The sequence below is a fragment of the Macrobrachium rosenbergii genome, chromosome 57 (assembly GCF_040412425.1).
Source record: "Macrobrachium rosenbergii isolate ZJJX-2024 chromosome 57, ASM4041242v1, whole genome shotgun sequence".
Classification (NCBI taxonomy): domain Eukaryota; kingdom Metazoa; phylum Arthropoda; class Malacostraca; order Decapoda; family Palaemonidae; genus Macrobrachium; species Macrobrachium rosenbergii.
This window is the reverse complement of record NC_089797.1, coordinates 12,673,870-12,694,423: the sequence shown is the minus strand read 5'-3', so window position 1 is coordinate 12,694,423 and position 20,554 is coordinate 12,673,870. Positions and strand designations below refer to the sequence as shown.

Sequence of the window (20,554 nt, the reverse complement as noted above, 5' to 3'; positions counted from 1 at the left end):
AGGTCTCTCAAAAAGAAGGAAAGAGCATTCTTGAAAGAGGCCTACTGGATCCCTCACAGAACACCAAAGATTAGGAGAAGGACCTCTCACTGCTTGAGTCCTTTCGAAATATACTTTTAATGCTCTTACTGGGCATAAAAGTCTTTCTTCTTCATCTGGTCCCACAAAATCCGAGAGACCAGGGATCGAAAAGGATCTCGGCCAAGGCTTAGGCGGAGTCTCATTCTTTGCCAAAAAACTCAACAATGAAGAACAGACTGCCTTACCCCTAGAAATGAAGTTTTTATGATAAAACAAAGTTTTATGAATACTTACCTGGCAGATTTTTCAAAACTCGCGGCAACCGCCGAATGGTAGGTGTCCGATAGGTGGTTAACAACCCTTACAGGGTGGTAGTTGGAATCATTCCCGTTTTCAGTTCCTCAGATCATCTCTTGCCCGACCTGTCTCCTGAGGGGAGGAGGGTGGGGTTTAAAATATATATATAACTGGCAGGTAAGTATTCATAAAAGTTTGTTTTACCATAAAAACTTCATTTTTACAAATAGAACTTACCTGGCAGTTATATATATATAGCTGATTCACACATTTGGAGGAGGGTGAAAGACAGCCAACATCGTTGGGAAACAACTAAAAGTCGTAGGTAAACACCTTGATTCCTTACCTGCTAAGGTAGCTGACTTCAAAGATCCCTGCCTCTTGAGTCGCTTTCCCTTAGGAGCGCCAGCCAGGTGAAGACCTGTTATGCTGAAACAACTCAATCGAGTCTGTCAAACGGGGTGAGACCAACAACGTGACTAGACTTCTGTACTTCCTATTCCCCCTTCTATTACCTGTAACCTTACTCAATCTAACCACCTAACCTTGCAGACTAGATATACACCTATCTAGTTAGACTGGGGTTGCTGTTCCCACAAGGAAGCTTCCTCAGACAACCATAAAAACACCAGCCCAATTACAGGTATCCCAAACAAAAGTTAAGGTTGAGCGGAGGCAGTAACTCCTTTACCCAATACCGAAGCCGTAGCTACATATGGGCCCAAGGTGTAACATTTCTCATAATCGACTCTTACCTCTCTGAGGTAATGAGAAGCGAAAACAGTCGCTTCTCCAAAAAGTGGCATCCATTATTTGTTTAACTGACATATTCTTCCTATATGCCAGAGAAGTTGCAATGGCTCTTATTTCGTGAGCCTTCACCTTCAACAAACCAAAGGTCTCCTCTTCACATAAAAGGTGAGCTTCTCTTATTGTCTCCTCAAAAGAATGATAACGCATTCTTCGAGAGGGGCTTTTAAATATCCTTCACTGAACACCACAAGGAACTGGAAGAACCTCTTAAGTCCTTTGTCCTAGAAATATATGCTTTGAGGGCTCTAACTGGACAGAGGAGTCTCTCCTCCTCTTGGCCCACTAAATCAGTGAGGTTAGGAACCTCAAACATCCCCGGCCAGGGTTTGGAAGGGTTCCCATTCTTAGCAAGGAAGTTGAGCCTTAATGCGCAAATTGCTCCATTACGATTGAAGCCTACTTGCTTCTGAATAGCCTGAATCTCGCTGACCCTTTTTGCTGTAGCAAGAGCCAGCAGGAAAAGAGTTTTCTTCGTTACGTCTCTCAGGGTTGCTTGCGAGATGGGTTCGAACTTCCTGCTGCACAAGAACTTCAAAACCACATCCAAATTCCAGGACGGGGGTCTCAAAGTCTGCTTTGTTGTTTCGAAAGACTTTAAAAGGTCTCTCAAGTCTCTATCTTGAGACAAATCTATGCCTCTGTGCCTAAAGACGGTAGACAGCAAGCTTCTGTATCCTTTTATGGTGGATACGGCCAGCTTAGAATCTTGCCTGAGGGACAAGAGAAAATCAGCTATCTGGCTCACAGAGGTAGTGGTTGAGGAAACCTTATGCTGCTTACACCAAGATCTAAAGGTTTCCCACTTTGATTGGTAAACTCTCTGTGAAGAGACCCTCCTCGCTCTGGCGATAGCTCTCGCAGCTTGAGCTGAAAATCCTCTCACTCTGACAAGCTTCTCGATAGTCTGAATGCAGTCAGTTGAAGAGCGAGGGGGTTTTGATGATACCTCTCGAAGTGGGGCTGTCTGAGAAGCCTTGGACTTGGGGAAGACTTCTCGAAAGTCCACTAACATCTCCACCACCTCTGTGAACCACTCTCTTGCTGGTCAAAAGGGGCTATCAGGTCATTCTCCCTGAATCTAGGAGGGCGAATTTCTTGACAACTAGATTGATAATCTTGAACGGAGGGAACGCATAAGTGTCTATCCCCGTCCAGTCCATCAAGAAGGCATCTACTGCTATTGCTTCTCTGTCCGGGACTAGAGAGCAGTAGTTGGGGATTCTCTTGTTCTGGCTGGAGGAGAAGAGGTCTATTGAAGGCCTCCCCCATAACCTCCACAGTTTCTGGCAAATTTGAAGATTGAGAGTCCATTCCGTGGGCAGAACTTGCCCTCTTCTGCTGAGCATGTCTGCTCTTACATTCTTCTGCCCCTGTACGAATCTCGTCAACAGCTGCACTCCGTGGTCTTTTGTCCACAGAAGGAGCTCTCTTGCTGTTTCGTAAAGAGGCAAAGAATGAGTCCCTCCTTGTTTGCTGATATACGCTAGAGCCATGGTGTTGTCGGAATTCACTTCTATTACTTTCCCCGCGACAGATTCCTTGAAGGCTTTTAAACCTAACCAAATGGCCATCAACTCTTTCCTGTTGATGTGCCATCCGATTTGTCCCTCTTCCCAAGAGCTTGAAACCTCCTTGTTCTCCAGTGTTGCTCCCCATCCTGACTCCGAAGCATCTGAGAACAACACTAGGTCTGGGTTCTTTCTGCGTAGGGAGATTCCTTCCCCTAAGATCGACGGATCCAGCCACCAACTCAGATGCTTCTTGATCTCTGCTGGAATGTGGAAGGAAAATGAGTCCTCCTGATTCTTCCTGTCCCAGATTCTTGAAAGGAAGTGTTGCAGAGGTCTGAGATGCAACCTTCCCAGAGAGACAAATTTCTCGAGCGAGGAGAGGGTGCCCAACAAACTCATCCACTCCCTCGCCGAGCACTTCTGCCTCCCCAGGAAATACTGAACCTTCTCGAGGCACTTGGTTTGCCTTTCTTGTGAGGGAGAAGCCCGAAAACGAGCTGAGTCCAGAACTACCCCCAAAATAAAGAATCGTCTGACTCGGTTCGGTCTGGGACTTCTCCTTGTTGATAATGAGACCCAGATCCTGAGCCATCAGAAACGTCTTGCGTAAGTCCTCCAGACACCTGTTCTTCAACTGGGACCTTATCAGCCAGTCGTCAAGGTACAGGGATACTCTTATCCCCTCTTGATGAAGCCATCCTGCCACATTTGACATTACTCTGGTGAACACTTGAGGGGCTGTGCTGAGGCTGAAACAAAGAGCTTTGAACTGGAAGCATTTGTCCTGGATTACAAACCTTAAAAACTTCCTTGAAGTCGGGTGGATGGGTATATGAAAGTAAGTGTCCTGCAGGTCCAGGGATACCATCCAGTCCCCTGGGCGGACTGCTGCCAGCACAGACTGAGTCGTCTCCATGGTAAATTTGGTCTTCTCCACAAATCCGTTCAATGTGCTGACATCCAGGACCGGTCTCCATCCACCCGAACTCTTGGGCACTAAAAATAGACGATTGTAGAACCCTGGGGATCCTAGATCCAAAACTGGTTCTATCGTTCCTTTCTCCAACATCTGGTCTACTAGATTCAGGAGAGCCCCTTGTTTCATTGCGTTCGAGTACTGAGCCACTAGGGCTCGTGGCGTTGTTGAAAAGTGGCGGTTTTCCCGTAAAGGGAATCTTGTACCCTTCCTTGATGACTGAGAGGGACCAGGTGTCCGCCCCTCTTGCTTCCCATGCCTGCCAAAAGTGAGACAGCCTTGCTGCTACTGCTGTCTGGAGGACTTGTTTCTCAATTCCTAGAGCGTGTTCTAAACGTCCTTCTGTTCGCTCTACCCCCTGTTTCTTGTCTTCTTCCTCTGAATTCAGTTCTAGAGGGAACTCTGCCCCGAAAGGGCTGCTGAACTTTCTTTTCCTCCCTTTTGGCAGCTGGAGGAATCGCCGGAGGAAACCTCCTAGCCGAGCGAGTAAGTAGATCTTGCGTAGCTTTATGTGCCAGAGTCTGAGAAATATCCCTGACCAAGGACTCCGGAAACAAATGCTCCGAGAGGGGGGCGTATAGGAGCTCTGCCTTCTGTGCGACTGTAGTAGATTTGGAAGTGAAGGAGCATAACAAAGCCCTCTTCTTCAAAATCCCTGCAGTAAAAAGAGAAGCCATCTCATTTGCTCCATCCCTCAGAGCCTTATCCATACAGGCCATAATACTGGAAAGGTCTTCAATTCCTGTTGCCTGAATGGTTTCCGTCCTCTTGGATAGAATTCCAACAGACCAGTCTAAAAAACTAAACACTTCAAAAGACCTAAAAATTCCTTTAATGAGATGGTCTAGTTCCGTCATCGACCACATCACCTTAACTGAGTTAAGGGCATGTCTTCCAGAAGAGTCTACTATACCAGAGAAGTCCCCCTGGGAGGAGGCAGGTACTCCCAGGCCAAGAGCTTCTCCAGTCTCATACCACATGCCCGCCTTCGAAGCAAGCCTAGGTGGAGGAAACGAGAAGGAGGACTTCACTGCTTGCCTACGCTCCTTAAGCCAGTTATCAATCCTGGTCAGGGCCTTCTTCACAGAAATGGAAAGTTTCATTTTAATAAAGGCTGACTGCTTCCTCGATTTCTTCCTGTTAAACTGGGACTGAGGAGAACGAGGAGCAGCAGGTTTAAACTCCTCCCCATACAGCTCCAAAAGAGATCGAGAAAGAACCTTATAATCATCAGCCGCATTAGAAGGTTTATCTTCGTCCTCCGAAACGTCTTCCAAATCATGCATTCCTTCCAACTCCGTCTCTTTCTCTTCTTGCTGTATTGCGCCCGGGGAGGACGTACGATCGCCGAATGCGTCCTGGCGGCGAGAGCTGGTTGCGTCCTGACAAACCACCCTAGAAGAGTCCTGATGTTGAGAGCTGGATGCGTCCTGGTATCGAGAGCTGGAAGCGTCCTGGCGTCGAGCGTTGGATACGTCCTGGCGCCGAGAATTGGATGCGTCCTGACGTCGAGAGGAGGATGCGTCCTGGCGTCGAGGAAATTCACTGCGTTCTTTCCTTCCTGGAGAACCGAAGTCGTTATCTTGCCGAACAAAGGAAGAATGTTCCCGGCGAGAGGAAGAAAATTCCTGTCGTTTATAGCGTGGAGAAGAGAAGGGTCGAGCCTCAGGAGAAGAACCCTGAGGTTTTTGCTTGGGAGAAAAGAGAAGACTCTTATGTCCCAAGCTAGAACTGCGCCGCTTGTTGACTCGAACGGGAGAGGGATCCAGTTCTCTCTTATCTCTAGAAGAAACCTCAGCAGGCGTCTCCCTTCTAGATCTCTTCACTGGTAACTTGGAGTCTTTACGTCTGACCGACTGGTGGGGAGGACGGCTAAAGGCCTGAACAAGAGAAGCCAATTGGCCTTGCATGACGGTCATAAAGGATTTAGCCGCAGCCGCTGCATCTTGAGGTTCCGAGGGAGAAGGTTGTCGAGCCAAGCTGGGAGAAGGAGAAGGGTCTCTCGAGGATTCTCCGCAAGCAGAAAGAAGAGGAGATCTCTCCCTCCGTACAATGAGAGGAGAACATTCCGAAAAAGGTCTTGACCTTTTCGCTGGAGAGACGTTCCGGTCGTCGTCGGAAGCAAAAGATTCAGGGCTACTCCACGCACCCGAAAGGGGAGAGCGAGTACGAGGTTGATCCTCTTGCTGCAACCATCTTCTTTTGGTCGGTCTCGAATCCTCATACTGCCATCTACGTCTAGGAGAGGGGCTAGGAGAAGACGCAAGCCCTTCCGACACGCCTTTCCTGTGGCGGTCATAAGCAGCCTGGGAAAAGGCAACAGGACTGCTTGAGGCGACGGCTGACCGAGGATACGTCCCTCTCACCCCCTTTCGATCGTCGACGTACCTTCTCCCTTGGTCCTGGGAGCTTGGTAGAGGTCTAGATCTAGGGGCATGACAGGGTCGATCAGTCGCCACCTCCACTGCACTAGCACAAACACTATCACAAACTTCACTAGTACTCTTACCTTTCTTCAAGGCTGCAAGTTGATCCTTTAATTCTTTCATCTCAGCCGCCATCCTGGCGAACTGAGGGTCCAAAACAGCAGATACAGTTCCTGTAGAAGGAGCAGGGGTTACCACCTCGGAGAAGGATCTACTTCTAAGGGTGATTTAGGAATAGAAGGGTTAAAAGAAATGTCTAGGCTAACATCACTCACAGACCTAGATTTAGATTTAGAAGCTCTCCTCAACTTATCCATTTCTAATTTACGCACATAGCGTTTCATTTCCATCCATTTCTTTTCATCCAAACCCTCGCATTCTTTACATCTTTTATCCAAGGCACACTCAAAACCCTGCACCCTAAACAAACAGTGTGAGGGTCCACCGAAGCTTTCGGCAACCTAACCTTGCATTCCTCATTCACACACACTCGAAAAAACTTAGGATCAGACATCTTATCCAAGAACAGTCAAAAGAACAAATCAAAACAAGCCACAAAAACGATTGCCAATCCAAAGGTCAATATACGTCACCAATAGAAGGCCAAACACAGCGACCTAGGGAAGCGAGCGAAAAACCCGACGGAGAACCAACAACGATGTTGTCAGTCCAACCGGCAGAGATGATCTGAGGAACTGAAAACGGGAATGATTCCAACTACCACCCTGTAAGGGTTGTTAACCACCTATCGGACACCTACCATTCGGCGGTTGCCGCGAGTTTTGAAAAATCTGCCGGTTCGACAGGGATTAAGCTATATATATATAACTGCCAGGTAAGTTCTATTCGTAAAAAACCCAATTCTCTTATCTAGGGCGTGCAACTCACTGACTCTCCTTGCTGTAGCCAAAGCTACCAAGAAGATTGTCTTCCTCGTAAGGTCTCTGAAAGAGCAAGACGATAATGGCTCAAACTTACTGCCCACAAGCCATTTCAAGACCACATCTAAATTCCAGGAAACCAATCTCTCTCTGGAATTCTTGGATGTTTCAAACGATCTGATAAGATCTGACAAGTCCTTATCATTTGAAATATCCAGGCCCTTATGCCTAAAGACTGTCGAAAGCATTGCTCTGTAGCCCTTGATCGACGAGCGAAGACAGCTTCCTATCCACACTCAGATACAGGAGGAAGTCTGCGATCTCTTCTAAAGTGGTCTTAGAAGATGATGTGCCAGTCTTCCTACACCACTCTCTGAAGACTGACCACTTAGCTTGATAAACTGCTGTGGAGGACTGTCTGCGAGCTCTAGCGATGGCTCTAGAGACCTTCCTCGAAAAACCTCTAGCTCTGAGGCAACGCGTGACAGTCTGAACGCAGTTAGCTGAAGAGCGGATAGACCTCCGTGAAATCTTCGGAAGTGAGGCTGTCTGAGTAGATCTACTCTCGGTGGTAAAAGCCTCGGGAAGTCTACGAGAAGACTTATCAAGTCTGGAAACCATTCCCTTGCTGGCCAAAACGGAGCAACCAGCGTCATACGCACGTCCTTGTGGGACAACATTTTTGTTAGAACTGCTCTCAACATCTTGAACGGAGGAAAGGTGTAAAGGTCCAGACCTGACCAGTCCATCAGCATTGCATCCACGAAGACTGCCCCCTCGTCCGGCACTGGAGAGCAATAAAGAGGCAGTTGAGTTGTCTTCTTGGTGGCGAACAGATCTATGAGAGGACGACCCCATAGATTCCACAGTTGGAGGCAAACTTCTTGATTTAAGATCCACTCTGTTGAGAGTACTTGAAAGCTCCTGCTTAGCTCGTCTGCCCTCACATTGAGCTTTCCTGGAATGAACCTTGTCATCAACGTCGTTTGGTTCGTTTTGCCCATAACAGATGATCTCTCGCTACCAGGTATAGCGAGAACGAGTGGGTCCCTCCTTGCTTTTTTTATGTATGAGAGCTGTTGTATTGTCTGATTGGACAATCACTGCCTGGTTCCTTACCACCTTCGAAAATTCTAAAAGGGCTAAATGAATGGCCTTTAATTCCTTCAGATTGATGTGCCACCGGTTGTTCTCCCTTCCATCGGCCTGCTGTTTCCAACTTGCCTAACGTGGCTCCCCATCCTAGATCTGAAGCGTCTGCACACAAGATGAGGTTGGGGTTCTTTGGGAACAGTGAAATTCCTTCCTGAAGTTTCTCTGGAGAGTTCCACCAACTGAGGTCTGCCTTTATCTCCTCTGAGATTTGAAAAACAAACGAGTCCGGCTCTTCTTCCTGTCCCAGACTTCTCTTAAAAAGAACTGAAGGGCCTTAGATGTAGTCTCCCCAAACTCACAAACGGTTCTGCGGAAGACAACTTCCCAGAAGGCTCATCCACTCGTTGGCCGAGCACTGGGTCTTCTTCAGAAAATCTCGCACTTTCAACAGGCACGACTCTACCCTCTCCACCGACAGAGAAGCCTGAAAAACTACTGAGTTCATCTGAACTCCCAAATAGACTAATTCTTGAGATGGCACCAGATGTGACTTCTGCCAATTTACCACAAGTCCCAGTTCTTCGGTTAGATAAAGAGTCTTTTCCAAATCCTTCACACACCTTTCCTTCGTCTTCGCACGCAGGAGCCAATCGTCTAAATAAAAAACTGTTCTGATCCCCAACAGATGTAGCCACTTCGCCACTGATGACAAAACTCTGGTGAAAACCTGGGGGACCGTCGAGAGGCCGAAGCACATTGCTCTGAACTGAAACACTTCGCCCTTGAACACAAAGCGAAGGAACTTCCTCGAAGCAGGATGGATCGGGATGTGGAAATACGCATCCTGGAGGTCGATGGATACCATCCAATCTCCTGGAAGAAGGGATGACAGCATTGATTGAGTGGTTTCCATCACAAACTTTGTCTTCTTGACAAACAGGTTCAAAGCACTCACATCTAGAACTGGCCTCCAGCCTCCTGACGCCTTTGGTACTACAAAGAGACGATTGTAAAATCCTGGGGAGAAAGGGGGGAGAACTTTCTCTATTGCTTCTTTCTCTGGCAAAGCTGACACTTCTTTCTCTAGAGCACAACATTTCTCTGAGTCTAGAGAATAAGCCATTAAGACCACTGGTTCCCTGGACAAAGGAGGGTCCTTCAAGAATGGAATTGAATAGCCTTCCTTTAAAACCGAGACTGTCCAAGGTTCTGCTCCCTTTCTTCCCAGACTGTCCAGAAAGCTGACAGTCTGGCTCCTACTGGTGAGTGAAGGGAGGCGCTCTCACTTCTTGTCGGAGGGTTTGATCGCTTTAGGTACAAAATGACCTCTCCCTCTCGATCTGGGAAACGATTTAGCAGGGGCTCTTCCACGAAAGGGCCGACCTTGAGATTTCTCCGTCGACGTTGTCGGGCGAGCAACTGTTGAAGGCAACGGTTTAGGCTTCTTGGTGGACTGTGCCAGCAAGTCTTGAGTTGCCCTCTGTTGAAGAGTCGAAGCGATCTCAGATACTATTTCCCTCGGGAAAAGATGTTTCCTATCTAAAGGAGCGAACAACAAAGCAGACTTCTGGGACCGAGAGACACCTTTAGTGGTGAAAGAACACCATAGTTCACGTTTCTTGAGAATACCTAACGTAACCACGGAAGAGAGTTCCATAGCCGCATCTCTAATGCTCCTGTCGATGCAAGCTAACACGTCGGACAGGGAAGCAAACTGATCGTCCTGAAGGGCGCAAGCTTTTAGTTTCCTTCCAAGAGCTCCAACTGACCAATCGAGGAAACTTATAACTTCCAAAATCTTAAAAGCATTCTTGCAGAGGTGATCAAATTCCGATGTAGAAAAGAAAACTTTGGCTGAATTAAGAGCCGACCTCCTGGCCGAATCTACCAAACTAGAGAAATCTCCTTGGGAGGAGGCAGCTACTCCCAACGAGAAAGATTCTCCAGTCTCGTACCAACCACCACGACGAGACGACAATTTCGAAGGGGGAAAACAAAAACAGTCTTCCCTTGTTCCTCTTCTCTGCAAGCCACTCCTCCATTTTCTTCAATCCTTTCTTGGCCGAAATAGAAAGAACTAATTTGGTAGCCAGCGAAGTGTCTGTCCTATTATCACGAGCGTATTGAGACTCCGGAGAAGCTGGGGACACTGGTGAAAAGGAATCCGGAAAATTCTCCAGAAAATACTGAAGCAGTTGCTTATAGCTCGATAAAGGCTTCTCTTTCTCTGGTTGTACCTCCGCCTCCGATTCCGAAGCAACATCACCACCAGAAATCGGAGAAAGAGTCAAGGATCTAGATGGAGGAAGATTCGTCTTCCGAGGAGAATGCAGCACAGGATCGCTCGTAGGAAGCCGCACATTCGATGAAGGAGCATCCTTAGAAATCGAAGCAACTTGCAGTTCGTTCACGGAAGGATCACTTTTTTCCACAAAGCCGAGAATGCTATCAAGCTTCCTATTCATTTCCGCCAAAAACAAATCTTGAGGCAAGGCGGAAGAAGGAGAATGCGGAACTGAACGAGGCACGGAGACCGCAGGTGTTGGAGCTTGACGAGAGTCACCAGGAGAAACAATTTTTGGCGCATGGCGCCAGGAGGATCGTAGGGTGGCGTATGGCGTGATGAGCCAGGCGAAACGAAGGATGGCGCATGGCGCGTGGCGCTAGATGCAGCAATCACGCCAGAAGCAGTAACAACAGGCGAAGACAACACCACTCTCTTCTTACGTAAGCGTCTCCGCGCTTCCAACACATGCCTCTCATCTCCCGAATCAACGGAATGCGACAAACATTCGGGCTCCTCCCAAAAACTACATGAAGGAGGTTGATCTTGAAGCGCCACTCTTTTCTTGGGAACTGCCAAAGGAGATGCCAACCTAGACCTCTTGAATGGTCTCGAGACATCTTTACGGCGCCAACCTCTCTTAGGCGAATCCTCACTCGACATACTCGAAGACATACACCTCCTTGATGTGCCTTTTCTATGGCTAACATCTGCATCCTGGGAAGCGGCAACAGGACTGCTTGAGGGGCCAACTGCTCGGGGCAGGTCCCACTCACCTCCCCTTGGGCTTTCGACTTGCCTCCTCCCTGGTGCTGGGGAGTTTGACAGAGGTCCAGGCCTAGGAGAATGAGTGGGCCGAACAGCCAGCTCCTCCACTGCACTATCACAAGACACTGCACTTCTTACTACCAAAGACTTACTCATCCGCTCCATGGCAGCAAGCATAACACTAAAACGCGCATCCATCTGCGTCTTAAGACTGGCCACGGTATCGGGTTCGGGAATAACGGGGTCTGGGATAGGAGATTTGTTAGAAGGAATATCAGGGTTAATAACCGAAAAGATACATCCTGACTATCACGGGAGGATAAAGAGGAAGTCCTAGCTGAAGCTTTTCTAGCTCTCTTTTTGAAGCCTTCTCAGATAAGCATTTAAAATCTTCCATTCTTCCCGACAAATTCTTACATTCTTCACAGATAAACGATACCGAACAAACCTGTCCTCTACACCCCGAACACACAGAATGAGGGTCAATGGTAATTTTCCCTAATCTAGTTTTGCAGCCCTTGCTACAAAACCTATACACCGAGGACCAGTGTCCGACATAATGCTAAATAAGGAAGCGGGGATGAAAAAGCTAAGTACAAACAATGTCTGCCAAAGATTCAAATCAAACAATTGTACATCACCAACAATGTCCAACGAAAGAATCAGCGATAATTCTCTGCTAAGCTGCACCAGCTTACCGGTACCACATGGCAGAAACATATGAAGAGTTTGGGTTATGGTTCCTCTCTCTCACCTGTAGAGGGCGGTGGGAAGGGGTATCACGTGACCATTCATTAGCGCTGCCGCGATTTTCAATTTTCTGCCGTGACGTCAGAAGACTACAGCTATATATATAATTACCAGGTAAGTTATGTGTACAAAAATGTAAATTCTTTTTCTCTATATTTTATTTCAACTTTAAAACATCACAAACACACTTGTTCATTGCAAAGTCACTTAGGTAATTCATAGGCAAAGTATAAATGGTTATAAATGGTAGCAGTCCCTTCAAAAACTATGCACATAATATAAGTTAAGTCTTGATGACCCTACTACTACTAATACTACTATGGCTACATCTCTCCTCATCAACCCTAAACCTCTCTGACCAGCTCCTAAAGACTTTCAAGCAGGGCACTTGAAATGCACCAACTGCAAAATGCATGCCCTTTGGCCTGATACAGTTAAGTTGTTGACTCCTACCCTGGTCTGGCAATGACCTCAGCAACTCCTGCCAAAAAACTTCAAGGAAATAATGCCTCATTATCATCATCATCATTATTAAACAGTTTAACAACACCACTGAGTTCATTCACTTAGCCATCACAATGGTATACCAAAGGATTTTTTTCTTTATTAATAATAAGTTTTATATTTTAAATGAATTACAGCCATTTAAAATTGTTATAATTGGGTTAATTCAAAATGATGAAGCTTCTGACAACATATCTAACATTTTTTCCTAAAACTTGACACTTGGGTGTCAATTATATTCTGAACATTCACACAAAAGTTGTTTAACTGTTAATTACTCTACATTGTATGGATATAGGTACTGGATCATGCGAGTTGTTCATTAAATGTCCATGAGGCAGATGAGAGCTCAAAACTATTGTGCAAATCTTTTTGATAGGATAACTTCCACACTCCAACACTGGGCCTGATTTGTTTAAATTTGTTATGATCATGTTCATCATTTCATATATTTTGCTATTTATTTATAACAATTAGTTTTAGAGATATGTAAACACTAATAATAATATCTAGAACAGATCTTGTGACAGTAGTTGCACCTTTGGCTGCTTTACTGGGGCTACACCAGCAAAAACTGAACTGGTGATATTTGCAGAATGAATTATCATGCACTAGTTTTCCAAGTGCAGCCCAGAAGGATGTACGAAAATAAAATCCACATTATATACACAAATGTACAATAACCATTTTCTTTCTTCGGTGTGTAATACAGATACAACCTGGAGATACAAAAGAAAGAGAGAACATCATACCTTGCTTTATGTTCCATGACTTGGAAAAGTCCATAAAAGTTGGAAGGCATAGTTGTTCTACTTCAGGAGCACCTACTCCTAGTTCACCATTTGCAGTTGATCCCCAACAATACATCTTGGTATAAATCTGAAATAAAAAAAACAGTAGAGTACTTCAATAATCTGACATTTTTAATATGTAAGCTTGCAAGCAACATGCATATTTTTGGCAAAAAGACATACATTTATATAAAGGCACCGTCAGTAACTGGCCCGTTTAATAAACCCTCAGTCCAAGGCCTCGTCAATTTTTTTTTTATTACTGTATTATTATTATTATTATAATTATTATTGTTTCAGAAGAAGAACCTCTCTTAAACCCCATTAAATAGACTGGCACTCTGATGCTGTTTAGTTCGTATTGCAGTTTCTCAATCTCTAAAATGAGTTTCTATGTAGCAGCAGGTAAATTATACAACAGTTGTCCAATGTTCAACTACTCCTTGAAGTTTTGGTAGAGCTTTCTACTATTTTCTAAAGGTGGATGAAGCCAGGGTACATCTATACAATATTTATAACTGCAAGCAGGCTTAGAAAAATTTTGGTGATTTTTGACTGGTTGTCAAAGCTTGGGGGGAGGGGGCTCATTTTGCTCATGGTGCTCTCACATGGTTCAGGGACAGGCCAGGCACCCAGCAAGCCAGTTACCACGCACATCTTGCTTGTATATGCATAGTCTGAAGCTCATGCACACACTGAGCACAGAGCAATGTCAAATCTACCAAGTATGGGTGACAAGTCTGCTCCAGTACCTATTACTGTGATTGTATTGCACAATTTGTATGTACCCAAGGCACCAACTGAAGCACCACAAACCAAGGAGGATCCCTTCCAATAACAGATTTCCAAGCCTGGATCAGCAACCCTTACTCACTACCTCTGGTAATAGGAGGAGGAGGAGGAGGAGGAGGAGGAGGAGGAGGAGGAGGAGGAGGAGGAGGAGGAGGAGGAGGAGGAGGAGGAGGAGGAGGAGGAGGAGGAGGAGGAGGAGGAGGAGGAGGAGGAGGAGGAGGAGCTTGGGCTTCCACTCCTTGCCCCTGCCCTATGAAGGCGTAGAAGTAGTCAATGATCCTTGAGCATCATCCACAACCAGACATACTGGAAGCTCAATGGCATCGAGCTCCCTGCAATTCCAGCAACAGTAGGCATTAGCAGTCTACATAGTAAGAGGAAGTGTACTGATCCCCCAGCTCCCATACATACCCACCTCTTGGCCAAGAGAGGGGTGTACTACTCAGGGTGGCAGTCAGGAGGACCTGGTAGGCTAACTCATCTAGCCAACTCCTCTAGCCTACCTACTCTACCAAAACCTTTTCAACAGCAGCTACAGCAGATTAATAAACATTGGGGATCCACCTAAACAGAGAGCATGGAGGTTTACTACAGCCTCTAACGCTCTTTGCATACCCATTAAAGGCATTCTTTCCCTCGTATACAAAACAGTCAAGAGCAAAAAACACTCCACATCAAAAATTAAATAAAATTTTTCTCCTCCTCAAGAACCTCTAACTGTGACAGTTCCTCCAGTCCTTCCCACTCTTGGCTGTACCTCGCTGTCTATGTTGTTCTGTCTTTCCACCAAAAAAAAGCCATAGAACTGCTACTGGACAAGGGCCTCGGCACTGTCCCACTGGTTCTTGCGGCGCTGTGACTCCTAGCTTTGCTCCAGTCAGTAGGGTGCTTCTCCGGGAGAACCCACAAGGCGACCTCAGGTCCCGCCTGTCATCACTCTCTCGGAGAGTGGCAATCAGAGAGGCGGGAAGTGGAGAGGGATGAGTCTCTGTCCTGCCTGTTAAAAGATGAACTTCGCTCCTTGTCAGATCTATTCCTGGAGCGGGGACTCCGGTCTTCTGCTCTTAAAACATCTGGGAGAGATGCCACGATGACAATAAGGCTCTCTAGGTGAGACATGCCTGCTAGCTCTCAACCCACTTCTCCTCCTTGATCTGCTCCGCCACTAATCTAGGAAGATCCACTTCTCATGCTCATCCTGGAGACTCACCTGTACCTACAACAATGAGAGGAGGTCCCACACAAAGCAGAGGGACCCATCAAGGAAAACTGAAGCTACCGACAGCGTTCGCCTACTACCTCTATCAAGTCCTGGGGAACATGAACCTTCTAACCTCTGGCACTTTGAAGGGAGGAAAGGGGGTCCTGTGGAATCTGTCCTTGCACTCTTCTTACAGGTTTCCCTATCCAACCCATCTGCCCTGAGGGAGGAAGCTGGAGGGTGGGAAGAATGGGAAGGCTCTTTGTTGTCCCTGGTTTCCTTGTGGTGGGAGACAATGATACAGGCCCACTATAAGCCTCCTGACAACCTGTGCTGCAGTGGTTTTCAGTTTTTCACCCAGAAATTAAGCATTTTCCTGATTACATCTTTGCCTAGGGGTTCTCCTGCTGCAATGACAGGGCGGAAGGAGGTCCTGCTGGAGGCGTCACTGGAGGAGGTGGTCTCAGCAACGGCAGAAATATTGGAGGACATGGACTAGGGTGAGGACTGGCTTACCAGGAGGAGGAGCTGCCCTACTTATGATGCCTTTTCTCATACAAGAACCACCAGGGTGACTACCACCCCACACACTCATTACGCATGGCTCCTCTAACCCTTAATGGACGGGCATCATCATATGAGTACCTATAACAGGTTTTGAGTGATGAACAGGCCAACTCATATGAGTATTAATAGTACATGCCATACGATTTGGATGGATGAATTTAGTGGGAAAGATGTTCATAGCACTTCAATGGTCGATAAATAACTTATGGCAACTGTGTAGCTCAGCACAGGACGGGGGTGATTAGTGTGCCTTGACACTTCATGGGGGAATGTATTGCCCCTCTCTATCCCATGACATCTTTTTATTTATTTGCTCATACATATACCCATGGATTGCTGTTGGCTTTAGTTTTTACCTTTTATGATAGTATGTCAGCTATAATCGTAATTTTGCAGAGAAAAGTGCAAAGAAATACTAGAAAAAACTTGTATAACTCACAAAAAAACTACTGCATCTTCCCATCTCAGTAAATCTCATAAATATTTTACAACAAATACACTCAGAATTTGTTTGTGATTTTAGTTCTTATCTGTTATGATACTGTATAAGCTTAATTATAATTTTATAAAATAAAATAAATTAGAAAAAACATGTATAACTTAGTAAAATTAGCAAATTTTTACAAGTGTCTTGTAAAAGAGGTCCAGAACAGGGTTGTAAATAGTTACTTTCAACTTCCGGTGGAAGGTAGGGAAAAATTTTATCATTTTTTTTCTTACGCCATGTGCATTTGCATATCTTCCTCTTTCCAGTGAGGTGTTTTTTCTTAAATTGGCCAACCTTAAAGTTTGCCCAGTCTGGGGGTGTTTAATATATAGCCTATTTAGCCCATCCCTTAAGGGCTAGACTGATTGTGGATTTACCACTATTGAGGACATGAAATTACACAACAATGAAATTCAGGTTTCGTGTCCTCCAAAGTAGCCATGACACGCAAAGAAGGGAGGGGGTGTGCGCACGTGCACACACACACACACGGGAGACACACTACACAGGAGGTCGACCATGTGACTTGAAGAAACACAAATATACCACTGACAAGGCCTGTCCTATGTTGCAAACAAAAAGGCACTAATATTTCAGTAACACATACACTGGGCTACTGGAAGTGTAAAGGACACTAGGAAGCAATGACCCTGCAATAAAACTGCAACAAGGGCATGAACACATAACACACCCAAGGGCAATCTCAGCGGAAACAGGAGATGAACACAGTGACGTGAGAGCAGGTACGGCTGAAAACACCAGAGCAAGGCCAGTTCAGGTCACAGGCTACTTAGGCTTACTCGATAGGATTTTGTTTTTCTAGTTGTCAGTGACAGCCAAAGCACGTTTTGTGCAAAAAACTCCTCCCTTTATGAAAGTGTAGGTTTGTATTTCCATCAGAACGCATGTTCAACTTTGCAGTTTGTAGGAGCACAGCAAGGAGTCCTCACTTAACAGAACAAGCAAAAAAGTGCATGAATACTTCTTTATGAAAGAAGATACTGTACCTGTAGTTTGTATTCCCAAGAAAACTATTATTTGACAATTCTCCCTAAATAATGACCCACCACCAACACATACGGACTTAAAGTTAAAATAATTATGAAAAAGGTTTATACCAAAATGTGGGTAATTCTAAGGAAGAGCTCCACACAGAGACATTGATCATTAATGAAGTTTTTTCCCAAACAATATAGAAAACGGGTATTTTTGATGCAGTACCGGTGAGATAACTAGAAAAATTTACTGAAATAATTTGAGAAATTTGCCATCTTTGTGTCTTTAACTAGAAAATCTATTTAAAACACCATGTTTAGTACCAGCCCTGTGGAGGTGACATAAAATCATAAACAAAAGACGGTAAATTTCTAACATTATTTTGGTCACATCTTCAAATTAGTTCATCTCTACAGTACCAAATATAATCTTTTCTACTTGTCCAGTTAAAAAATTTCTTTAATAAACAATATCTCAGTGCAGAGCTCTTCCTTAGTATTACCTAAAATGAGTTCTGGGACCAGAGTAGATGTGGAAATGGGTAGACTCTCACGACAGCCAAAGAAAAAGCATACTGTTACCAACAGGCGCCTAAACAGTACCTAGCTGCTCGCCTACCTGTCGCCAAAGGTTATTCACATAAATAGCATTTTTATTGTGACAGGAAGAAGCTTTACTTTAAGCTGTGTTCATCCCAACCTTCGGCTAGGGTCAGGCTATGCCATACAACATTGAGAAGGCGACAGGGGTGACACCCTTAGCAGGTAGGGCCTAGCATACATGGTTAGGTGAAGATAAATTGCTGAAGGTGAAATTTCACCATTATCGCACTTTTCATTTGACATTTAGGCCTAATTCTTGAAACGACCAAAATTTGCAATTTTAGGAATGCTTTACAAATGACTGAAGATAAAAAAAATGGGTTAGCCCTATTTCACTTTTATGAATTTGGACAATCTAGGTTAGGCTGGGATGGGGCTGGTGCTCTAATGTATACCTAAGCCTAATTTATGTTGTATGGGGGATTCCAGGGCAATTTCAAGTAGGACCAGGTCCATTGGGTTAGGTTTAGGGAAGAGATCTAACTTGGAACTCAATTGTTTAGGTCATTCACTCGTTTTTGGGTAACTTTTTGGTTCCCCTTCCCCAACACCCCTGGATACCCACTAAAGGATATAGTCACACATTATATAAGCTATGGCCTAAGGATTTGGAAAATAACAAAACGAAAGATTTACTGCAATAATTATGATCAAACGGACATAAAACACTACCATAAGTAACCAATACACACCAAATAATAAATTCCCTGTTCATGTATTTGATAAAATTCACCGTCCGTGTATCTGACGAAGAGAGTAAAATAGGCCTAGGCCTAGTATCACTAAATCTAGTCTGAACCTGCGAATTGAACCTACCATCTGCCTTAGTCGACCCTAGGCTACAGGTCATGTCCACACCATTACAAATTGAAAACGAACGACGTAAGGTGCAATAGGCCTAGGCTAAACTAAACCCTTCATAAAACCCTCTTACTAAACAAGATCCTAAGCGATGACACGTAGGCCTTGGCTACCTGCAGCGTAGGTCTAACCTGGTGCACGAAGTCGCACGAGTCAACATTTCCCCCCCGAGGGAAAAACTACGACAGTGAAAGTCGTCCTCCAGGTCCTTTTATGACAGGTCTTCGTGGCAGAGAGGCCTAAAAAGACAACTTACGTCTCATTTGAGGTTCGAGTTAGGAAATACCCAGCGGCCTATAAAACCAGACAGCCCTCCACTCGGTGACCCCAAAAGTATTTAGAAATGAGTCGGCGGTCGATAGGTAGTCGCAGTCGCTGGAGTACGAACGCGAACGACTATTCTAGGAGTTTCGCGAAAGCACGAGGAAAATCGTCGACACCTTCATATTATGCCCCAATACCCCCTTAAAAGTTCCCAGTGCCCGTCAGTTGCGACTCTCGCTAAGGATTTAAGGATTTTGTAGACAGCTTATATATTCTGTCCACATGTAATTGCTGTAAACAGTTTCAAAAGATGGGATGTCAAAATAGAAAATGGAAAGAACATCCATATTATTAATGTGATAAATTGTGTTAATGACTAGAGCGCAAGTCATGGCACTATTGTCTTAGTTATCGCAATTATTATCCTTCTCCTGGCATAATTGTTTATGTTTATTATGGTCATAAAAAAACAGCCTTCACTCTTTGAAGTAAGGATAGAGAATAGAAAGCATCCGACTGTCTAGGTAAAAAAAATTTTTTCACATAACTAAACAGCTAACACTAACCGGTATTATATAGTCAACTGAAAACACCATAACAATATATCTTGGGGTAGATGTTCCCAGTACTCATTATTTGCCACTCTATTAAGGAATTTGTAGACAGCCTGCTGGGTAGCCTACAGTTTCAAAAGATGGGATATAGAGAATGGAAAGCACATCTATATTATAGTACAGTACTAAACTACGTCTTCCTGTAAATGACTTTTGCAAGTCATAGTACTATTGTCCTCACAAAATTCTAAGGTCCTATATATAGTTATCGCATTTATTAACTTACTCTTGTCATAATTGTTTACGTTCATTTTAGTCATTAGTTATAACCAGCATTTACTCTATGAAGTAAAGACCTAGATTAGAAAGTATCCCATTGCCTGGGTAAAACAAAATTATGTATACAATTCAATAGTTAGGACAAAACAGTATTGCACATTTATGTTTAATAATACAGTAAAGTAGCGGGAAAAAGACTATCAAAAAGAAATAAAAACTTGCAACACGAAAATAATTGTTTTTGCTACTATATAACAAGGATTTGAAACATTTGATACTCCCCATCTACATAAGAATTTTGGAATTGATGTATCATTTAAGAACAATAAAACAGGTAAAAAATGCACTTCATAGAACTCTCCCAACACTACTAAAAGTGTGTATATAAAATTCCAGGTAAGTCTTGTAATAACTTATATAGTTGTCAAGCTGCAAAAACATCCTTTAAAGAGAATAGAACAACATAAAAAATGAGTGAAATATGCACAGGTGAACAGTGGAATTTTTGTACATGTTAATGAGAACAACCACACAACTCAACTCAACTGTGGCAAAAAAGACAGCTTTATCTAATAAGGCACTGGATGAAATATCGTTGAGTCTAGTTTTATAGCAGGAACTTATATTTCCATAACGTGAATAACAGCCAAGGCATGTATACAGAGGCGTAAGTAGGGGGGGCCAGGGGGGGACACGTGCCCTGGGCGCCGACCTTAAGGGGGTGCCAAAATGAGCCTGGGGAACAATTTATGCGGCTTACAGGGAGCTGTGAGAGAAAAAAAGGATTTTGTATCACCATCAACATTTGTGTGTGTGTGTGTGTGTATTGGCGTG

General features: G+C 44.7%; 1 protein-coding gene across 6 annotated transcripts in view; it reads right to left on the bottom strand.

The window, feature by feature from the left end:
- Positions 1–19,121, bottom strand: part of LOC136837099 (probable E3 ubiquitin-protein ligase HERC4) — a 91,889-nt gene extending 72,768 nt beyond the window's left edge. Inside the window, exons 1-2 of one of the 6 annotated variants that reach the window (XM_067101709.1) lie at positions 18,880–19,121; positions 13,079–13,205 (exon numbers count right to left, since the gene is read on the bottom strand). In XM_067101709.1, the coding sequence (XP_066957810.1) occupies positions 13,079–13,193 (115 nt within the window). In that variant the 5' untranslated portion in view covers positions 13,194–13,205; positions 18,880–19,121. Of the gene's footprint in view, positions 1–13,078; positions 13,206–18,578 lie in introns of all 6 variants that reach the window. The other 5 variants (XM_067101714.1, XM_067101710.1, XM_067101711.1 and 2 more) reach the window with 5 other exon arrangements.
- Between the last annotated feature and the right edge of the window lie 1,433 nt (positions 19,122–20,554).